General features: G+C 38.0%; 1 protein-coding gene across 1 annotated transcript in view; it reads right to left on the minus strand.

The window, feature by feature from the left end:
* Positions 1 to 1273: 1273 nt before the first annotated feature.
* Positions 1274 to 21089, minus strand: part of IMPG2 (interphotoreceptor matrix proteoglycan 2) — a 79045-nt gene continuing 59229 nt past the window's right edge. Inside the window, exons 12-19 of the mRNA XM_025873453.2 lie at positions 15430 to 15733; positions 13143 to 14431; positions 12317 to 12536; positions 10184 to 10394; positions 8460 to 8648; positions 6674 to 6875; positions 6299 to 6378; positions 1274 to 3976 (exon numbers count right to left, since the gene is read on the minus strand). Coding sequence (XP_025729238.1) covers positions 3964 to 3976; positions 6299 to 6378; positions 6674 to 6875; positions 8460 to 8648; positions 10184 to 10394; positions 12317 to 12536; positions 13143 to 14431; positions 15430 to 15733 — 2508 coding nt within the window. The 3' untranslated portion in view covers positions 1274 to 3963. The remainder of the gene's footprint in view (positions 3977 to 6298; positions 6379 to 6673; positions 6876 to 8459; positions 8649 to 10183; positions 10395 to 12316; positions 12537 to 13142; positions 14432 to 15429; positions 15734 to 21089) is intronic.

Raw genomic sequence — 21089 nt, forward strand, 5'->3', positions numbered from 1 at the left:
CATCTTATTTAACTCATAGTAGTGTAAGATTTTATAAAATGCATTAGTCAAAAAAATTCCCAGGCAGATTCTTTACATCATCAATTACTTTCTGGTACCCTCCCACCTTACCTCCTCTAGCCAGGATCTTTTGTGTAACAAAACACAATTGATTTGAGGATTGTGCCTTTCACACTGTTTTTCTGCATTTATTACATGCTGGGGAATAGAATGCTCCATTACTCATCACAGCTGGATTGTAAATGAGAAAGGCTGGTCCCACCCATTCCTACAGGGAATTGTTGGAGACATCTTAGAAAGAAAAAAAAAAACTGACCCATATTTTTCTTGGTTAAAACATCTCATTTAATAAATACGTTATTCTCCTAAATCAGCTATTTGCTTATGGAATAAATATGTTGCCTTTTCTTCCCATTTCAAAATAAAAATGCGATTCACAGACTGAAAGATGTCAGAGCATCCATTATTTAAAACATGTAAATGACACAATGATGCCTAAAAATCATGAAATGGAAGGCAAACTTATAGAACAAGCATAACTAAATCAGGTATCCTTTGAGCCAACATATTTTTAAAGCCTACAAAAAGTATTTGTGAAGTTTCCATCTCTTTGTCAGAAGTACTATTGGGGCACCTGGGTGCCTCAGTCATTAAGCGTCTGCCTTCGGCTCAGGTCATGATCCCAGGGTCCTGGGATCGAGCCCCACATCGAGGCTCACATCGGGCTCCCAGCTCTCCCTCTCGCACTCCCCCTACTTGTGTTCCCTCTCTCACTGTGTCTCTCTCTGTCAAATAAATAAATAAAATCTTTAAAAAAAAAAAGAAGTACTATTAAATCAGGTTGTTCAACTACATTATAATTCACTATGTGGTAACAAAGGGGAGGGAAAGAGGGAGCCTCCAACCCACAGTAACTAGATACTGGAGAAGAAAAAACAAAGAAGTGGGAATAAAATCAGGTAAAACCTACACTTCTTTTATTAAGTAGTAAATGGGACTTTAGGGCACATAAATGTGAACAAATACTCTTAAAATGTTGCCATGGTGAGCGCTGTGAATTGTGCAAGACTGTTGAATCACAGATCTGTACCTCTGAAACAAATAATACATTATATGTTAAAAAAAAAAAAAGACAGCAGGAGGGGAAGAACGAAGCGGGGGAAATCAGAGCGGGAGATGAACCATGAGAGATGATGGACTCTGAAAAACAAACTGAGGGTTCTAGAGGGGAGGGGGGTGGGGGGGATGGGTTAGCCTGGTGATGGGTATTAAAGAGGGCACATTCTGCATGGAGCACTGGGTGTTATATGCAAACAATGAATCATGGAACACTACATCAAAAACTAATGATGTAATGTATGGGGATTAACATAATAATAAAAAAAGAAAAATTAAAAAAAAAACATTGCCATGGTAGAAATTGAATCTTATTTATCAAATAAATTCCCCTTCATCCAGACCCATGAAAACAGGAATGTGTATGTACACTCAGTTATAAAGGCTATATGTACAAGGCTCCAAAGCACTTTTTGAATCCAAAAAAAAGTGTGAGTTATTCACCATGCACTTTTAGTGCTAACTGCATTTAATTGTTTTCAAATAAGGTGATATTTTTATTGAATACTCTATTACTAGGTCAATGAGAATGTTCCAATAATCACACAACCTAAAGGAGAGTTTAGCCCTTACACTTTTACATGAATATGCCATTAAATTGCCTCAGGGAAAGCTCTTTTAAAAAGAAGCTCTTTCAGTGTCCTCTGCCATCAGAGCAATAGCTCCTTTAGCCCTCTGGATCTTCACCGTGGAAACTACATTCTCTGATCTTTCCCGCTGTGGTTCAGCTATAGTAAGAGTAGGGCAAAAGTCGTTATTCCTGGACTGAGGCCTCCAAGTCTCTCCCTGAGAGTGTGGGAGTTGCCTTATTCTTCCATTTAATAGGTGTGGAGTAGACATTCATGTAGGGCTGAATGATTTGTTCTTGCACAAAAAGGTCATATAAAAGGGAATCAGAGACAGAGACATGTCAGAATTCTCAAATTCCCACTTTACTGCTTAGCTTCTGGAAAACAACGATCCTTCTTTAGCTCTTTTAATTTGTGCTTCTCCTAACTGTTCCATGTGGTGACTTGTCCACAGTCTCCTTTTATGCCCATCTAGATAGAACTCTGCCAGCATGCAGACATTCAAATGGTTGCATTCTAGGGTTAATGTGTGATAAAAACAAATCTTTTCATTTAACACATACAAGTTTAGGAAAAAAATTTAAAACAGAAAAAAGTCAAACAGAAATCTTTGGAAGTTTTAGAAATAAAATTAAGCATTTAGTAGTGGAAAATATCATTAACATTTATAATGCTTTAAAGATAATCATCAATTCCTTTCAAATGAGCCCAGTAGAAAATGTCCCAGCAGTGGCTTGTATCTGCACTGAACTTGTAGAAAATCCATTAAGTGAGTAGGAAATGAAAAGAAATACCGAGATATGGGAACCTTCATACAAACACATACCATGCATACTTTGCAAACTACCTGGATATCTTCTAGACTTTCAATAGCTTTACTGTGCCATTTACTCAGAGATTTAGTTTTGGGTGCCTCCATAATGAGCGACATCGGCAATCATCAAGTTGAGAAAAAAAAATAAGTGAACCAAGTATTTTATCTCATAGTCAATCTATCCTGGTTAGTTCTATCTGGTCAGAAAGAAATCGAAATGTTCAAGATTGTCTTTGGCAAACATGAAGACATCTAACATAAAATAACTATATCAATAATAAGCTATTTTTATATGCAATTTGATATTAAAAGTGAAGATTATTTGGCCCTCTCCTTGCCCATTCCAAAGCTACCCATTCGAAAACATACTAGAGAGAAAGAGGAAAACTTCCATTTTCAACTAAGATTTATATAATATGTGGACATTTCCTAATTTTTAAAAATTTTTAATTGCAATAAAAGTCCTGTCATGTTTCATGGAAGCAGGAATGAATTTAGACACGAACTACTACATAACGGAGAAGCAATGTAAACAAGCTAACCTATACTATGTGAGGTAGTTGGTGCTGCTTTCCAAATTAATATACCAGGAACTAGAGAAGATCCAGGACTTGCCTAGGACAACATGAAAAATAGAGGAAGAGTAGGGAGCCCATTAGCTGGACTCAGTCCATCCACCAATTGGCAAAGTGTATTCTCAGTGCCGGGGCCTTGACCCAATGCCCACTCCCTCCCTGTCTACATGATTAAATTCATCAGCAGTCTAACGGGAACCCATTAAACATTATACATATGTATTGTCCTTGACAACTAAAAAAAAGGATACTGACATAGTTAACAAAAATGTGGCCTTGATTCACATGCCCAGGAAATTCAAAACTCTGGTAGAAAAATGACAAGCCTAACTCTATACTACAGCAAAAGGTGTTTTTTTCTTCAGCAGTCTAATTGCCAAAAAAACAATATTTTTTATTTAGATGAGTGTCTGACTACAAACTCTATTAAAACTACTTCAAAGGTTTCTCATTCCACCTAACAATAACAAACATGCTACAAAATATTCACTTACTAAACCTGCCTTCTCCTGTAAGAATCTCACCTTATCTTCCTCCAGGAAAACCTGAGCCACAGTTACTCAGACACACCTTCAGAGATTCAGAAGCAGACAGCAAATGCAGCCCGAACTCCCAGGCCATTTTTTCCTTGTAGAACACTTTCCAGAACTCATACAGTTTTCAGTTTCTTTAAATACAGCTTTTGGACTTTGTAGGTATAAAAACTGTCACATCTCTTACTACATTCTGAAGTTTAAGCTAGAAAAAAAATTTGGTCCCCAAACTTAATTTTTTAAGTGAAAATTCTTCTTCCAACAGAGTTCGTAATCCAGGTTAATTATATGACATAGGTAGGAAGTGATCTCCATCTTCTCTAGGCTTCTGGTCAGTTTCAAAATACAAGTTTTGATTAAAGTTCTTCCCTTCCATGAAAAAAAAAAAGAAAGAAAAGAATTAATGGAAAAGGCAAGAATGCCCTAAAATGCACTTTTGTTGTAATACATCACCAAGCTATGTTCCTAAGATCACCAACACTTTCTATTTTCTTTCTGTGCAGGGAAGTTGTCCTGTGCTTTACTGCATTAAAAAAAAAAACAAGACAAATAAACAAAAACAAAAAAAGAAACTCCACTCTGTCAAGACCATGTCATGCTTTTATGAATTCTAAATCAAGCCTACTAACATTTTCTGGGGCTACTCGTAGATGAAAATGCTGAGACTAAGTGAAATTGAAAATGTCATATGGACTACATGCCTAACATTTTTTCAATGCTGTCTTCCCTCAATGAACATCCCTCTTAGGGTTACAGTGTCTGTGTGGACTTTCTTTTGTTTCACTGGATCTTCTTGTTTAAATCTTTATTACATGGATTTATTTATTTTATTTTTTGTATATTTCATTGGCAGTTACCATAAGGAACTGTAGCATGTAGTTAATCTGTGTGTCCCTAATTAGGCTCTCCTGAATCCTTTCTTTGGATGTCTTAGTCCAGATGAAATGCATTTTTAATTCGGGGAACACATTCAAGCAGGTGGCTCTAAGGGGCTTAAAAAGAATCTTAGGAAACATCAGTCATGTTCTTTCTATTGGATAACACTCAAATGAAGCCACAGGTCATCTGCTGACTGGAGATGCAAGGAGGAGTAGGAGACCTGGTCTTTAAAAGGCAGACTCCCAGTAATACTGCTCTAACAGCATTCAGCAAGGTTGACAGCACCTCCCATGGACCAAGTCAGATGTTCAGAGATTTTTAAAGGAGTCTCCACCATGTACTTGGAATTTAAAAAGCATCTTCTTCAGGGGCGCCTGGGTCATTAAGCGTCTGCCTTCAGCTCAGGTCATGATCCCAGGGTCATGTGGGGATCGAGCCCCATGTCAGGCTCCCTGCTCTGCAGGGAGTCTGCTTCTCCCTCTCCCACTCCCCCTGCTTGTGTTCCCTCTCTCGCTGTGTCTCTCTCTGCGAAATAAATAAATAAAATCTTAAAAAAAAAAGCATCTTCTTCAGTTTCCTTAGGTTCCAATTAATCAGAGAAGAACCATGAGTGAGGGGCTGCCTATTGGAACAAAGGGATTCAGAGCAATGGGGCAGCGGCTCCCATCAGAGCCATGTGTGATCATGACCCTTCATCAATTTCTTCTGCAAGCATGCATGAATTGCTCTGGTTTTTCTCTTCTAAAAGCCAGGTGAAGATATCTGGTGTCGGTGGAACCCATCCATGACAAAGTACCTTTATGAGGGCAGCAGGACCAAATATCAAAGCCAAATTATATCTCACACAATATACTCAATTAATGTCCATAATGGTCTCTTTACAAGATAGTTTATTTTTGTAACCTAAGTCTGGTTATGGATTCTGGGGAACAAAGAAAAATAGCTACAGACACTTGCCCAAAATGCATGCCGAGAAAAGCAAATGGAAAGAGAGTGAAACGTAAGATGAACTTGATAAAGGCAAGAGATATACCTTAATGAGATTTGTGTAATTCAAAGCATACTGACAAGTGTCTACAAAGATGGAAATGGAAGGATACATCAAAATATGTGAGGATTTATGGCTCAAGTGCTTTTCATAGAAACTGTCTATGAAAAAGATTGTATAGCATTAATCACAGGTGATATCTGTGGTAAAAGAGAGAAAATATGGCACAGTTCAGGAGTCTCTAGGCCAGAACAGATAGTGTCTTAGTTTTAAATCTTAGAACTTAAAACTATCTTAAAACAGATAGTGTCTTGGTTTTAAATCTTCTCTGCCATTTGCTATCACTGTGGTCTTAAGTCCCTTCGTCTCTCCAAGGTTTCCTCTCCTCATTTATAAAATATACAGGGGTGCCTGAGTGGCTCAGTCGGTTAAGCATCTGCCTTCAGCTCAGGTCATGATCCCGGGGTCCTGGGATTGAGCCCCATACTGGGTTCCCTGCTGAGCAGGGAGTCTGCTTCTCCCTCTGCCCCCCCCCCATCTCATGTGTGCTCTCTTTCCCTCCTTCCCTCCCTCCCTCTCTCTCTCTCAAATAAACCAATAAAATCTTTTTAAAATTTTAAATACAAAACATTCAACTTAAAAAGCCATTATGAAGAATAAATGAGGTAATCTGTGTGGAAGCATATGAACTGTAAAGAACTCAACAAACATTGGTTATCACCAGAACCCATGTCATGTGGATGGGAATTATGTACTCACGCTAGTGCCTCTAATCTAAGGCACCCTGTTAGGAACCTGAGGAGGAGGCTGTAGCAAAAGCTTACATTTGATGTTCTCTCACAAAAGCTACAAACTCAGGATCACTGGCATACAGTTCCAATATTCTCATTCTTTCTTGAATTTCCTTAGAAAAGAAAAAGAGACCATACATTGTATTAGAAAAACCTTCTGGGCTATTCAGGGGAGAGCTATAGGAAAGAATGGCCTTTTCAGAGAAATGGGAGGTTTGGATATTGCAGGAATCACTCTGAAAAACCCAGACATATACTCCTAAGGAAGGGAGGGAGGAGAGAGAGTGTTTGCTAATAATGGAAAAAGAAACCACTAGCACACATGCTCACACATGCAGCACACATGCGTGCACATGCACATACACCAGCAGCAGCAGCAGAGCAGCAACAAAAAAAGCAGTCTCCTACCTCACTGGAAAGCTCACTGTTCTCATACATTTGCCTGATTTCTTCTCTGCTCAGACCACCAATCATCTCTCCACCTGCAGAACTAGAGAAGGGGTGCTGAGGATAGGGTTTCTCATGCTGCTTGGGTCCGGCCACATGGCTTTCATACACAGGATTGTATTTAATAGCATTTTCAATGGATGCAAGGCTGTCGGGCTGCCTGCTGGAGTCACAAAAAAAAGTATGGTTGGTTCAGGTTCTTCAGATGCTCAACTACTTAGAAGACTGTTTACCTGCAGCAAGATTTCTGTTGGGCAAGAAAAAGAGGTGGACTGGATACAAATGTGGGAAGATGACTATGAAAAATATCCAGATCAAGTGTTATCATTATCATCTCCCCAACTACATGGTAAGTGCAATATGGAATTACTGTTTCATGTCTCATTCATCTTTACTTGCCCCACAGTGATTATCAATAAATGTTTATGGGGAAATATGTCTGTCAACAGATAGTATTTCATTAAATGAATATGGCTCCATCATTCCCAGAGTATGCAAATCAAAATCAGTATGTAACCCTGTAACCGCACAGAGAATCTGATAGAAAATAAATATAGGGAGACCTCGGTGAAATTCAATTCAGATCTACAAATATTTACTGAGCATTGATTATATGCCTAGGATTATCCTAGATGCTGATGACACAAAGAGTTTTTGGAACCCTGTCCTGAATGAGATTATACTCTAATGCAAAGTCAGAGTCAATAAAAAGTATAAGAACAATGATGAAAGTATGTCCTGGGTGCTCTAGGAACCTAGGAGAGGTGACTCCTTAGCCACGCCCGAGGGTGAGGGAAGGTAACCTGAACCCAAAGCATAGCTCCTATAGACTCTAGAAGCACAGAAGCAGAGTACAAACAGGGATCACAAACACATAATAACTAAAAAGTCTTTGAATCCCTAGCCTACTAAGTTGAGCAGGTTTTATTTCCCCCATTAATGAAGCTACTAAACAGAGAACCAGATTTCAGTTCTTGTCAGATTCTTACCCAGATTTAAAATCTGGCTAATTACAGGGCACCTGGATGGTTCAGTCAGTTGAGTCTCTGACCCTTGGTTTCAGCTCAGGTCATGATCTCATGGGTGGTGAGATCGAGCCCCACAGTGGCCTCTGTGCTCAGCGCGGAGTCTGCTTGAGGATTCTCTCCCTCTGCTCCTCTACCCAGTCATGCGTGCATGCATGCATGCTCTCTCTCAAATAAATAAATAAATCTTTTTAAAAAAATAAATAAATAAAAATATTGAAATCTGGCTAATTACCACCAGAATGAGCCAAAAGGAACAAATTAACAGATCTGGTCCTTACACGAGGGCCTCACCTCAGGTCCATCACACTTCTAACCATTCCCCATCACAAAACAAGCATTTTGGCCACATTCAACAATGCCATTCCTTCAGTGTGCCCATTGAGATTCATGGATGCCTCCCTGACTTTGCTCATGCTCATTCAATTAGTCACCCCCAGAGCAAATATCTACTCTTGTGTCCAGCTATACATTATAACCATCATTAAAACTTCTAAGACTCTCTTCCCAGGCAAAACAAATTTATCACTCATTGTATTCATACTGCTGCTTATGTTTGTTTCCAATCTGACATCCTTTAAGGACAGGGACCATGTTTTTATTCAACTTTATAGCTATCTCCTCCACCCAGATCCTTACCCAATATTTGGCATATAGTAAGTACAAAATAAATGAGTAAAAGGAACATTTTATTCCATTAGAGAGCAATTTTTCTTATTTACCTGATGGACCTCTCTGTTTCTCTCCTAACATAATGAGCCTGAAGAGTCCTGACAAAGAAGAAGACAAGAGCCGAAGAGACAAGCACAAGTCCAACCACGGAGGCAATGGTGATGCCTATGACCAAGGGCTCAGACACAAACTCCTCACAGTGTTCACCTCGGTACCACCAGTTCTCACCCACCCGGCATCTGTAATGAGAAGTAACAAAGTCTAAAAACAGAATCACTGTGTTGAAAACAACAGTGGCAGAACCTTCAGTGGGACTGGGGAAAGGTAGCATAATACATGCTGACCAAGTGAAGCTTTAATAAAGAAGTGAACATAAGAGGGGCGCCTGGGTGGCTCAGTTAAGCGTCTGCCTTCAGCTCAGGTCATGATCCCAGGGTCCTGGGATCGAGTCCCGCATCAGGCTCTCTGCTCAGTGGGGAACCTCCTTCTCCCTCTCCCTCTGCCCGCCGCTCTGCCTACTTGTGATCTCTCTCTGTGTGTCAAATAAATAAAATCTTTAAAAAAAATTAAAAATTAAAAAAAAAGAAGTGAACATAACAGGTTCAATGATCACACAATTTAAGGTTGTGATTAGTGCCTGGTACAGACCCAGTAGGTCCTCCCTGACTATTTGTAAATGACTGCATAAAAGACTGACTAGACTTAAAGTGTTCTATTTAACTTCCTTATTTATAATTAACAAAAAAACAGACCTAGGAAGGAAATAGACTGAGATCACACAATTAGTCAGCAACAGATCTGGGTCTAGAACCCAGGTCTCCAGACTCCTAGTGTCCTTTCACCACACTGCAGAGATGTCCCCAACCCCCCAGTCTCCAGACTTGTGCAAAAGTGTCTTCAATTCCAAGAGCAGCAAGGAAATGACTGCTTTTCAAAATAATATTAATTTCTCTGAAAATAAAAAGACGATTTTTCTTCTGAGTTTTCTAGCTAAACTTTATACTTTTTCGTACAGAAGAGTCTAGATCATTCCCCCTCTGTGTCTGGCATCTATAACATTTGCCCATCTTGACATTCATAAACCATCCTCTTATTCATTTTTCTCTGCTTATTCTCAGCATTCTCTCCTTTTACACCCACGTGACTAGTTATTGTGTGGTTCAGAGGTTGATTTGTTTTGTTTTGTTCAAGGATAATGAGCAGGGGAGAATTGTTAGGCTACCTGAATCTGCTCATCTGTCTAATGGAGTTTCTTTGGTTCTGCCTTGTTAAAAAATGGATCTTAGGTACTTAAAATATATTTGTCACAATTTCAAAGACTTTAAATACTTGCTTTTCTTTATTTTTGAACACTCAGTGGGACCAAGGGAAAGCTACAGGCATTCTTATTCTTGTTGTCAAGTAGACAACAAAATTTCACAGTGTAAAGTATTACTCTTAGCCTAAACCTAATTTAAGTACCAATTGCCTTATCATCACCACTAAGAACCAACACAAAGATCTCCACCTACTCTAATTAAGACACATTTAAATAATGTTTTTCTTACAGCATCTTAAAAGTATAAAATAAAATAATCAATTGAACTGTATATAATTCAGCCCTATTAATTGACCCAGTCTTCACATGAGAACTAGATGGCATCCATCTATTGCCTAGATATAACTTCTATAATAAATTTTGCTGTGATTATCCTAAAGTCATAGGTGTAGACCCATCTTCTTCCGAGGAAGTATTTTTAACATTGGGAAACCAAAATCTCTAACTACAACATACCTACAAATGGCCCCATGTCCAGGCATAATGTCACACTTTCCATCATTCAAGCAGAAGTCAGGCTGTAGGTCACAGAGACTCTGACAGGGTAGTTCTTCCACACTCGAGTACCCAGGGTAGCATCTGCACTCTGCTTCTCCACTCCAAGGGTTGACTAAACACTCAGAAAATTCATTGCATGCCTGAAACTTGCAAGGGTTGGCTTGATCACCTAAAACATAAAAAAAAAAACCCTAGAGAATCATACAAGAAAAGGCAAAACATAGGAATTGGGGTGCATGAAGCCCCTCCAGAAACACTTCCCCTCCTCCAAAGTACCAAGGGACAGCCCCCTTCCTGAACCATAAAATACACCATCACCACTTAGATTGGAGAGCTTTTGTCAAATTTCTCTGAAACCCAGAGCCAAAGCATAAAACCCAATGATCTGGGTAAGCCTGTTCATTTAGGGAGCATTTAGACACTTTAAAACCCATGCCATGTAACCGTCAATCTAAATTCAACATAGTTTTCATGTACCATTCATTTGCACCAACCCTAACCTACTATAGGCTACCTCTGTTCTATACATGAAGCTAAATGCCTTATCCCACAGTGAGAACAAATAGGAGACAGAGCCCAGAGAACTGATAGGAGCCTTAGGAGTGAGTATAACCCAATCAGAGCAGCTAAGAACATGTGAGATTTGTGGAAGGCAATGTTAGAAAAATAAATCAGCCCTCTACCTTCTTAGGCTATTCCTAATAATATTTTGACTTCAGTAACTTTATTTTTCTTTGATTAGGTAAGAAAAAAATAAAAATTTTAAATAATTAGGATAATAACCAGTCAGAAATTATATAAGACATTGACCATGATGGGTCTTTCATCCCACTTGGTTCTACTATATGTTGTTCACTGGCGAATGGCAATCTGTGAATGGCAAATGATGACATAGATATGAAAGACAGATGAATTAGGTGGAAATAATCCATAGACTCATCTAGATGAAAAAGCATGAGATTCAGCCAAAAAATAGTCTCTTTCCAGAGAATCTAATATGGTTTTGAGAATCACTGATTTCCTTGCTACTCTGGAGATTAAAGATACTTTGCACAAAGTCTTTAAGGCAAGAAAAGTTTCTTGAATCTGAGGAAGTAAAAACAAGCTAATTGGACTACAGTATGATGAGCAAAGAAGTTAGTTTCACTGGATGACACTGAAGGGGAAATAGGGACCAGACCTTGTGGCTGTTAAACCAGGAAGCCAACTGAAGTATTTCAAGCAGAAAAGTGAAATAATCTGATGTTTTAGGCAGAGCACCCTGGCTGCTGTCTGGGAGAAGGGGTAGGGGAGAGGTAGTAGGGAAACTGGTTCAAATGAGGGGTGATGAATGCTTGGCCTAGACTAGCAGCAATGGAGAAAGAGAAGTACACAGATTTGAGATATATTTAGAATATTCAGAATCAACATAATTTGGGGGTAATGGAAATAGGTATCAGAATGGACTTCCCAGGTTTCTGACTTAAGTAGCTGAGTGGACATGGCTTTAATTTCTCAAGACGGTGAAGCTGACAGAAGGATTAGATTTAGTTAAAAGAGGGGGAGATATGGAAAACAAGAGCTCATTCTTAGATATCTTAAGTTTGATATACACAGGATACATCCAAATTGAGATCATCAAATACATAGTTAGATTTTGATTCTGGAGCTCAGAAGATCTGCATGTAAAAAATGTGGAGAATTACTGATATTTACATAAGACTTACAATAATGTAAATGGGTAAAACAGCTTAGGAAAATAATATAGAAGGAAAAAGAGTCCAAAATCATTTGGACTTGGCAACTTAAGAGATGCAGCCAGAGCAGATCCAGTGGATATGTAAAAGAGAGAGCTAGAGCTAGACAGAATAGGTAGAAAAGGGAATGAGAGGTGAACAAGATAATGCGTGTGAACAATCCTTTTAAAAAGAGAATGATATTGATGTCCTATGAAGAGATCATTTAATAATTAGCAAGATGTGAAGATTTTGCCTGACATAGTACCCTTTTTCCTTCAAGTAATTAATTCACCTTGACTCAGTATAGAAGAAAATACACAAGAATATTCACTGGATTCCACTAAGAAAACATCATAGTATTCAATACCATTACCTGATTCCACATCAAGGGAGTATTTATCAATAGCCAAGTTCATGGTCTGGTAGGCAGTGGTGCAAAAGTCTTCCAGAATCATGTATACAGCATTGTTGACATTAGGAGGGACAGACTTCACGAACTTCATTCGGCTGTTTACCACAATACTGCCATTTCTAAAGTTCAGGATTTCTAAATTCTGGAACCCTGTGAGATTTGACTGGAGATAGGGAACCAGCTACAATAATGAAAAGTAGTCAGTTTATTTACAAGGTTTTGCATTTTGTTCAAAATATACCAACCCCCACCCAAAAGAACAAGGATGAGCCCCTCCCCCATCTTTCCAAGCTGTATTCTATTTACATTATTTAAACTGTTCATCAATAAAAGTATAAATTTTGAATTATTTGAGAGTCAAGAGATTTTCACAGTGATATTTAGGAACCCATGGAACTCAGACAGTTTTAGATACCCAGGGAGTTTATTCTCTCTGTTTCACTAAAGAATCACAACAGTGAAGGTATCATAAGTACCTACCAAAACACTGGTCTCAGAGTAACATGTGAAAAGAAATTTTAAACTTGTTTCAGTCCCATAATTGATGGAATACAATCTTCAGTATCTAAGTTAGTACATCACCCTCATGCTATATTTGTGTTTTCCATTTCTTATATCTATCTGTCTTATTGTTTTCCTACCAAAGCTAGGCCATGACACTATTTGTAAATGAAATGTCCACAACAGACCACACTTTCATTGGCTCAGATCTTCTGTGTTTAGGGGAAAGAGGGTTAGTTCATACATGATTATTCACTAAGGCCCATGTTTCACTTCTAGCGCTTACCAGTTCTAAAAATCTTTGCTCCAGTGCTTTATATTCCAAAGAGTTTTTATTAAACAGATCTTCTGAAAACATCATGTTTGTCACTCGGAGGCTGAAGAAAACCAACAAAGCTCCTGCAGTCTGGGTATGATTCAAGTCACGTCCTTCCGTGGGCTGCACCACAATAGCACTCTCTGTGGAGTGAACATTTGTAGACATTTCCACATAACTACCAACCTTGCCATTTTCCTCTGGGATTAGCCCAGGCTGATTGTAATCTGTGCCTATCCAGTCCAGTTCTAATGAAATATCCTGAACACCCATAATTACTTCATCCTCTAGCAGGGTGGAGCTTGTGGTTGGAGACACTTTGGTAGACTGTGTCATGGAAGATTTCAGCCAGAGCTTGTCAGTAGTCTGTGGTGTACTTGCCAATGTGTCTCTAGACAATTTCCCTAGGGAAGAAGTTCCTGCCCAAAATACATCTGATTCTGGCAATATGGTCCCCAAATGTTGCATATCTGGCTTCGTTACTGAAACCTCATTGTCAAACCATTCGTGGTTGGATGATTCTGTAGTTTGTTCCATATCCTCCTTTAGAAATGGTAGCTCTGGTTTATCAGTAGAAGCAGAGATTGCTATAGATGTCAGTAGAAGAGGTGCATTGGTAATTGAGTAATAATCTATGTCAGGTACCTCTGATATTTGCTTGGAGAGAATTAGAGATGCAGATTGAGTTGTGGTCTCTGCAAAGATGGGCATAGTAGGTCCACCAATGAGCTCTTCCTCTGCAAACTTTGTGGGTCTATCAAAATGCCCATATTTTAAATAGTCAATACTTTGCCCTGTAGAATCTATTTTGTCATCTATAACTAATTTCTCATCTATACCTTCAGTTGGCAAAAGTGACTCCTGATCTTCAAGCCATGACTTAGACAGTGGTTCAGAACTCTTCTCTAATGAAGTCTCACTCCAAGGCCAAGTAATCTGATCTACCTTTTGCCCAGACCCTGAACCTAAACCACTCTCAAATATAAACTCTTTTTCTATGGATGTGTCTGGCATCAAAGTGCTCACTTCTAATTCGTCTTTGACTTTGGAGGCCAAAGAGTCCAAGCCAGAAGGGATAGTTACTTCTTTAGCAAGAAGATCTACAGTGACAGAGGAGGTCAGATATGGTGAGGATGTCAAAGACACTCCAGAGTCTTCCACAGATGGTATTGTTTCCTTTGGCACCAGGTGAGTGAATGGACTTGAAGGCAATTGATGAACAGAAAGAAAATCTTCTGACCCTTCAACTTTGATTAATCCTAAAAATAAAGTTTTCCATTAATTAATCTACAGAGTTGTCAAAATGTATTCCTAGTCCTCCTAATAAAGCCAGCTACTTATGTTTTTTCTCATTAAGTTAGGAGATACAGTTGCTAATTTTTACTCTGATAAATTAGCAAGCAAGAAGAACTCATTATGTTTTTGTGATATGGTACAACCACTCATGAATATACCCCTCTTCCCTGAGGATAATAAGATCTCAGCTATTGAGCTAATTCATCTTCAAACACTTGATTTTTTTATTCCGTGGAAATAAAGAACTGCTGGTAACCATATTGACAACAAAGACTGATCTAGTGGTAACTACGGGAGAAAATTCCTTAGGAAATTTTGTCTTTGAATTCCCATTTCCTAATTATGTTTATTGCCCATCATTCCTCCAAATTCACTCAGTGTTTAAAATCTTGGACTCATTGTTTATATCTTTGTTCAACTTCCTCTTTCACTATATACTCCATTCATAAGTCACATTGACTTTTCCTTTCCTCCACAACATCTAAATCATCTACTTGATTGTCATTTCTTAATCTCTGCTGTAGCTACCCTATATCAGTTCTCCCTTTCTCAAGCCTAACGCAAGCTAAAATCTCTATACTTGGCCCCCACAATCAATCCTATTAAAAGTTACTATAATAATCTTCTTTGATGTTGTTTATCACTACAATATTCAAGTAAATAAAGTAGTTCTTCAATAATTTAATTAAATTATGTATTCTTTAAAAGGATGTTCAAAGTATCTATTAATTGATCCCCAGCCCAGCCCACCAAGTTCATTTCTTATTATTTACCTATTTGGACTCTCCATTCCAACCAATTAAATCTGACCATTCCCTCTCTCACATGGCTTTCTCAAGACATTTCCTCCTAATAGATGCTACCATGCTTTTCTATTAACCTTAGTCTCTTTCTCTCTTCAAAACCCTGTCATCTGATACAATAAAGTAAAAAAGTATGAAAAGTAATTAGAATCCCTTACCATCTTCTAGTATGTGAGATCCAGAAGTCCTTTCCTTAGAAACCACAGGCAAGCCAGTCTGAAGCACTGCTGGGGTGACAGAATGAAGAGTCAAGCTGCTAACGTCTAAAACCTCTGGGGAAGAACTGAGGCCCACCTTCGAGGGAAAGGCTAATTTGAGTGTAGACACTAAATCACCCAAAGGGCTTTCTGACCAGAGTTCCCTGCCCGTGGTTGAGGGAGGACCAGAGCTGAAATCAAGTGGTGAAATACTGCTGGTGGTAGATTCATCTGCTGAGGGCCATTCAGCTTGAAGGGTATTATCCTGGGGGGAAAAAAAGGCTAAATCATATCATACATAAAAGAAACACATAAAAAATGATTTCAAATATCACCTATGTATACACATTCCTGGATTTTCTAGGGACACAGAGACAATGTAATATTGGTGGGGAGGAGGGTGGGAACATGGGCTCTAGAATCAAACAGAGCTCTCATCAAATCCGTATTCAACCCATATACTAGTTTAAAAATCTAGAGAAAAGTCATAAACTTCTTGAATCACATCTGTAAATTGGGGAGAGATGAGATAATATATTCAAAAGATTCTTTGTGGGGAAAAAAACTTACCTTGTTTTAGACGGTCCCTTATTCTGTCTTATTAGCTTAAATACTCTAAATACATAATTACTAATATCTATAATTTGATGTCAAAGACCTAAGGACCATTGCCCACAGCAGGAAAGAACAATCAGCAATTTTATTAATCGTTCTGAAAGGTATTTAAGAACTTAAGGTTTTTCATTTTGGTAAGAAATGTCACATCAAAATGTGGTCTGGCTACCTCAAAAGAATAGCAACATTATGAAATGGCATCACACTTACAAAATACAATTTTCTCTTTCTAGTGACTTTTTACTAATATAGTAATATAGTACTAATCCTACCTTAAAATTTAACTTCAGGAATAGAAAAGTAGACAGAAACACAATCCTTGAACATGCTAATTATTTAATCATATGAAGACAAGTCAACACAAAAAAGTTTAGTGGTGATGCTAATAGGTAAAATGGCCATGGAATTTGGTGAGAGTTTATATACTTCAATCTACGCTGAATTATAAGTAACAAAAAATAAAAAGTGCCATATGTAAAGAAGAAATTCATAAAATATTTCCTGGGTGAAAACTGAAAAAGGAAAATAGAAAAGAACAATCATTCTTTACCTTAATAGCATTAAAACCACATGGAAGCTTTTTAAAAACACCAATATCCAAGCCTCACACCCCAGAGATCCTAACTTAATTGCTTGTGGGTAGGACCCAGACATGGTACTTTTAAAATACCCCCATAGAGGATACAGGCTGATCGTGTTCTGCCTATAGTATTACAGGCTGGATTTCTAAAATACTTCTTTAGTTGTTGAATTGTTATATTTTCTGTTAGGTAGACCCTTTAAGAAATCTCCCGGTATTGGGTCTAAGATGTTGGCATAGGAAGATACTGAACACACCTCCTCCTACTGACACAACAAATCTACAGCTACATATGGAATAATTTCCTCTGAAAAAAATCTTAAAAACTAGATGAACAGCATCTCCACAACAAGAAATAAAAGAGCCACACTGATTTTGGTAGGAGAGGCAGAGATATGCTCTCACCAAAAACCCCACCCAAAGAGTTGCAATCCACAATCGGAATGAAATCTCAAAAACATGGAACTCTTCCCTGAGGAGCAAGGAGTTTGTGCCCCACATTAGGCACCCCAACCCTTGGGTCTGGCACCTGAGAGACCAGCCCCCAAAACATAAAACCATCAGGGATTATGTCCAGAACTGTAGGGAATGGAGAACCTGCCCTTAAAGGACTCTTACAGACTTGCTTGCCCTAGGACCCAGTGCAAAAGCAGCAATATGTTTGTTTCTTTGTTTCATAGAGAGTTTTTGATCTTTTTTTTAATTGAAGTATAGTTAACAAACAATATTATGTTAGTTTTAGGTGTAAAACATAGTGATTCTACAACTCTGTACATTATGCTATGTTCACAAGTGTAGCTACCATATGTCACCATACATTGCTATTAAAATATCATTAACTATATTCCCTATTCTGTACCTTTCATCCTCATGACTTATTCATTGCATAGCTGGAAGCCTTCCTTCTCTCTGATAACCACCCATAGCCCTACCATCCTCCCCTCTGATAGCTACCAGTTTGTTCTCTGTATTTATGAGTCTGTTTCTGTTTTTTTTATTGTTGTTGTTTATTTATTCATTTGCATGTGTGTGTATGTGTCCATTTAGATTCCACATAAAGTGAAATCACATGTTACTTGTCTTTCGCTGTCTGACTTACTTCACTTAGCATAATACCCTTTAGGTCCAACCATGTTGTTGCAAACATCTCACTCTTTTTATGGCTGAGTAATACTCTGCAGCATATATATACACCACATCTTTTTATTCGTCTTTTGATGGACACTTAGGTTGCTTTCATATCTTGGCTATTGGAAATAATGCTTCTATAAACATGGGGGTGCATATATCTCTTTGAATTAGTGTTCTCATTTTTGAGTAAATACCCAGTAGTGGATTTTATGGTATTAAAAGCAGAAGTTTGAAAAGTGCCTAGACACTATGTGAAGGAGACACACTAACCCTAAAGCAAATGCCAAAAAGGAAGGAACTTGTTAGGGCTTTCTCTAAAGACAGAAGCACTGGCAGGTACAATTTTTGCAATTTCACTCTACCTTACCAATGCTGGTGCTGGTGAGTGCCATTTTGGCAATCTCCCCCTCCAACCTGCTAGCACATGTGGGGCTCTCATTCCACATCACAGCACATCACAGCCAGCCAGGCAAGCACCACCCTACACCCCATGCCACAGCCAAGCCATAGCCAGCCAGGCAAGTGCCACATCCTCCCCAACCCCCCATCCCTGCCAAAAATATATCTCAGACAGCCTGGGCAAGAACCCCACCTACCCACTCCCACTACAGCTCAGCCACACCACAGTCAGAGGGTGCACACAGCCCACACAGGGAGCACCTGGGTCTGATGGCCAGAGGGGGACTGTGTTTCTGGCCCCCATGGGTCATCCCCCACATAAGACCACTCCAACAAGACTCATATAGGGGAGGTAGTTGTTTCATCTAATACATAGAAACAAACACAAAGAATCAGATAAAATGAGGAGGTAGAGGAATATGTTCCAAATGAAAGAACAAGACAAAACCTCAGAAAAAGATCTTAATGAAATGAAGATAAGTAATCTACCTGATAAAGAGTTCAAAATAATATTCATAAAGATGCTTACCAAACTCAGAAGAATGGATGTGCACAGAAAGAACTTCAACAGAGACAAAACATAAGAAAGTACCAAACATAAGTCATAGAACTGAAAAATACATTAACTACACTGAAAAGTACATTACAGGGGTTCAACAGCAAACTGGAAGAAGCAGAAAAGCAGATCAGCAAGATAGAAAACAAAGCAATGGAACTCACCCAAACAGAGCAACAAAAAGAAAAAATAATTTGAACAAGTGAAAATCCCTTAAAGGGCCTATGGGACAATATCAAATGGAATAATGTACACATTATAGAGGCCCCAGAAAGAGAAGAGAGAGAAAAAGAGGTAGAAAACTTATTTGAATAAATAATGGCTGAAAAATTCCCTACTCTAGGAAGGAAACAGACATTTAGGTCCAGGAAGCACAGAGAGTTCCAAAAAAGATAAATCCAAAGAGCTCTACACCAAGACACACTATAATTGCAATGTCAAAAGATAAAGATAAAGAAAGACTCCTAAGTGCAGCATAAGAAAAAAGAACTTACTACATGCAAGGGAAACCCAATAAGGCTATGAACAGATATTTTAGCAGCAACTTTGCAAGCCAGAAAGTGGTGGCATGAAATTCTCAAAGTACTTTAAGGAAAGAATATTCACCCACAGTGAGATTATTATTCAGAAGAGAGGTAAAGAAAAGAGTTCTCCAGATAAGCAAAAGCTAAAGGAGTTCATCACCACTAAACAGGCCTTACAAGAAATATTAAAGAGACTTCTTTTAGCTGAAAAGAAATGACACTGATTAATGACAAGAAACCATGCAGAAGTGAAAATCTCATAGGAAAAGTTAAACATATTATAAAAGTAATGGATTAATCACTTATAAAGCTAGTATAAGGGACAAAAGTAGTAAAATTAACTAAAACTACAATAATTAGTTAAAGGATACATAAAATAAAAAGATGTAAATGTGGCATCAAAAACATAAAACATGGGGGAGGTTAAAAACGTAGAGTGTTGAAAGTATTCAAATTTAAGTTGCTATCAACTTAAAATAGACTGTTATATATATGTATATATATATATATATATATAGAATGATATATGTGAACCTCATAGTAATCACAAAGCAAAAATTTATATTAAATACACAAAAGAAAATTAGAAAGGAATCTATTGTGGCTATAAGTATAGTCAAAATAATCTGTTAATGAATACAGTATAAAAAGAGGTAAACTGTAACATCAAAAACCAAAAGTGGGGGGGGAGTAAAAGGATAGAGTTTTTGTATGCCACCGAAGTTAAGTTAATAGACTGTTATAACTCTAAGATGTTCTATGTAAGCCTCATGGTCACCACAGAGCAAAAACCTACAGTAGATACACAAAAGAAAAAGAAAAGAGAATCAAAGCATACACTATGGGAAACAATCAATTCACAGAGGAAAACACCAAGACAGAAAGAAAGAAACAAGGGAATCACAAAAGGGCCAGAAAACAATAAGATGGTAGAAATAAGTCCTTACTTATCAAATTACTCTGAATGTAAATGGATTAAATTCCCCCTCCAAAGGGCAGAAATTGACTAAAAGTATAAAAAATAAGACCCAACTATATGCTGTTTACAACAGACTCATTTCAGTTAAAGACACATAAAGGCTCAAAGTGAAGGGATAAAAAAAAAAATATTCCATACAAATATAAAACAAAGCAGCAGTAGCTATACTTATATCATACAAAATAGACTTTAATTCAAAAACTGTAACAAGAGACCAATAAGGTCATTATATAATAATAAAGAGCTCAATTCATCAAGAGGACATAACAATTGTAAATATAATAGCACCCAACATTGGAGCACTTAAATATATAAAGCAAATATGAACAGATCTGAAAGGAGGGATGGATAACAACACAATAGTAGGGGACTTCAACATCCCCACTTTGAACAATGGCTAGATAATCCAGAGAGAAAATCAATAAGAAAATGATGGACTTGTGTGCTCGAGAAGAATGAGTATTCTGTTGTTTTAGGGTGGAATGTTCTGTAAATATCTATGAGGTCCATCTGGTCCAGTGTGTCATTCAAAGCTCTTGTTTCTTTGTTGATTTTCTGCTTAGATGATCTATCACTGAGAGTGGAGTATTGAGGTCTCCTACAATTAATGTATTGTTATCAATATGACTATTTTGGTTAATAGTTGGCTTATGTAATTGGCTGCTCCCATGTTGGGGCCATAGATACTTACATTTGTTAGATCTTCTTGTTGGATAGATCCTTTAAGAATGATATAGTGTCCTTCCGTGTCTCTAATTACAGTCTTTAGATTAAAATCTAGTTTGTCTGATATAAGGATTGCTACCCCAGCTTTCTCTGGAGGTCCATTGGCATGGA

Source organism: Callorhinus ursinus, unplaced genomic scaffold, assembly GCF_003265705.2.
Source record: "Callorhinus ursinus isolate GAN/ISIS: 27379988/994484 unplaced genomic scaffold, GSC_fseal_2.0 scaffold1, whole genome shotgun sequence".
Taxonomy (NCBI): domain Eukaryota; kingdom Metazoa; phylum Chordata; class Mammalia; order Carnivora; family Otariidae; genus Callorhinus; species Callorhinus ursinus.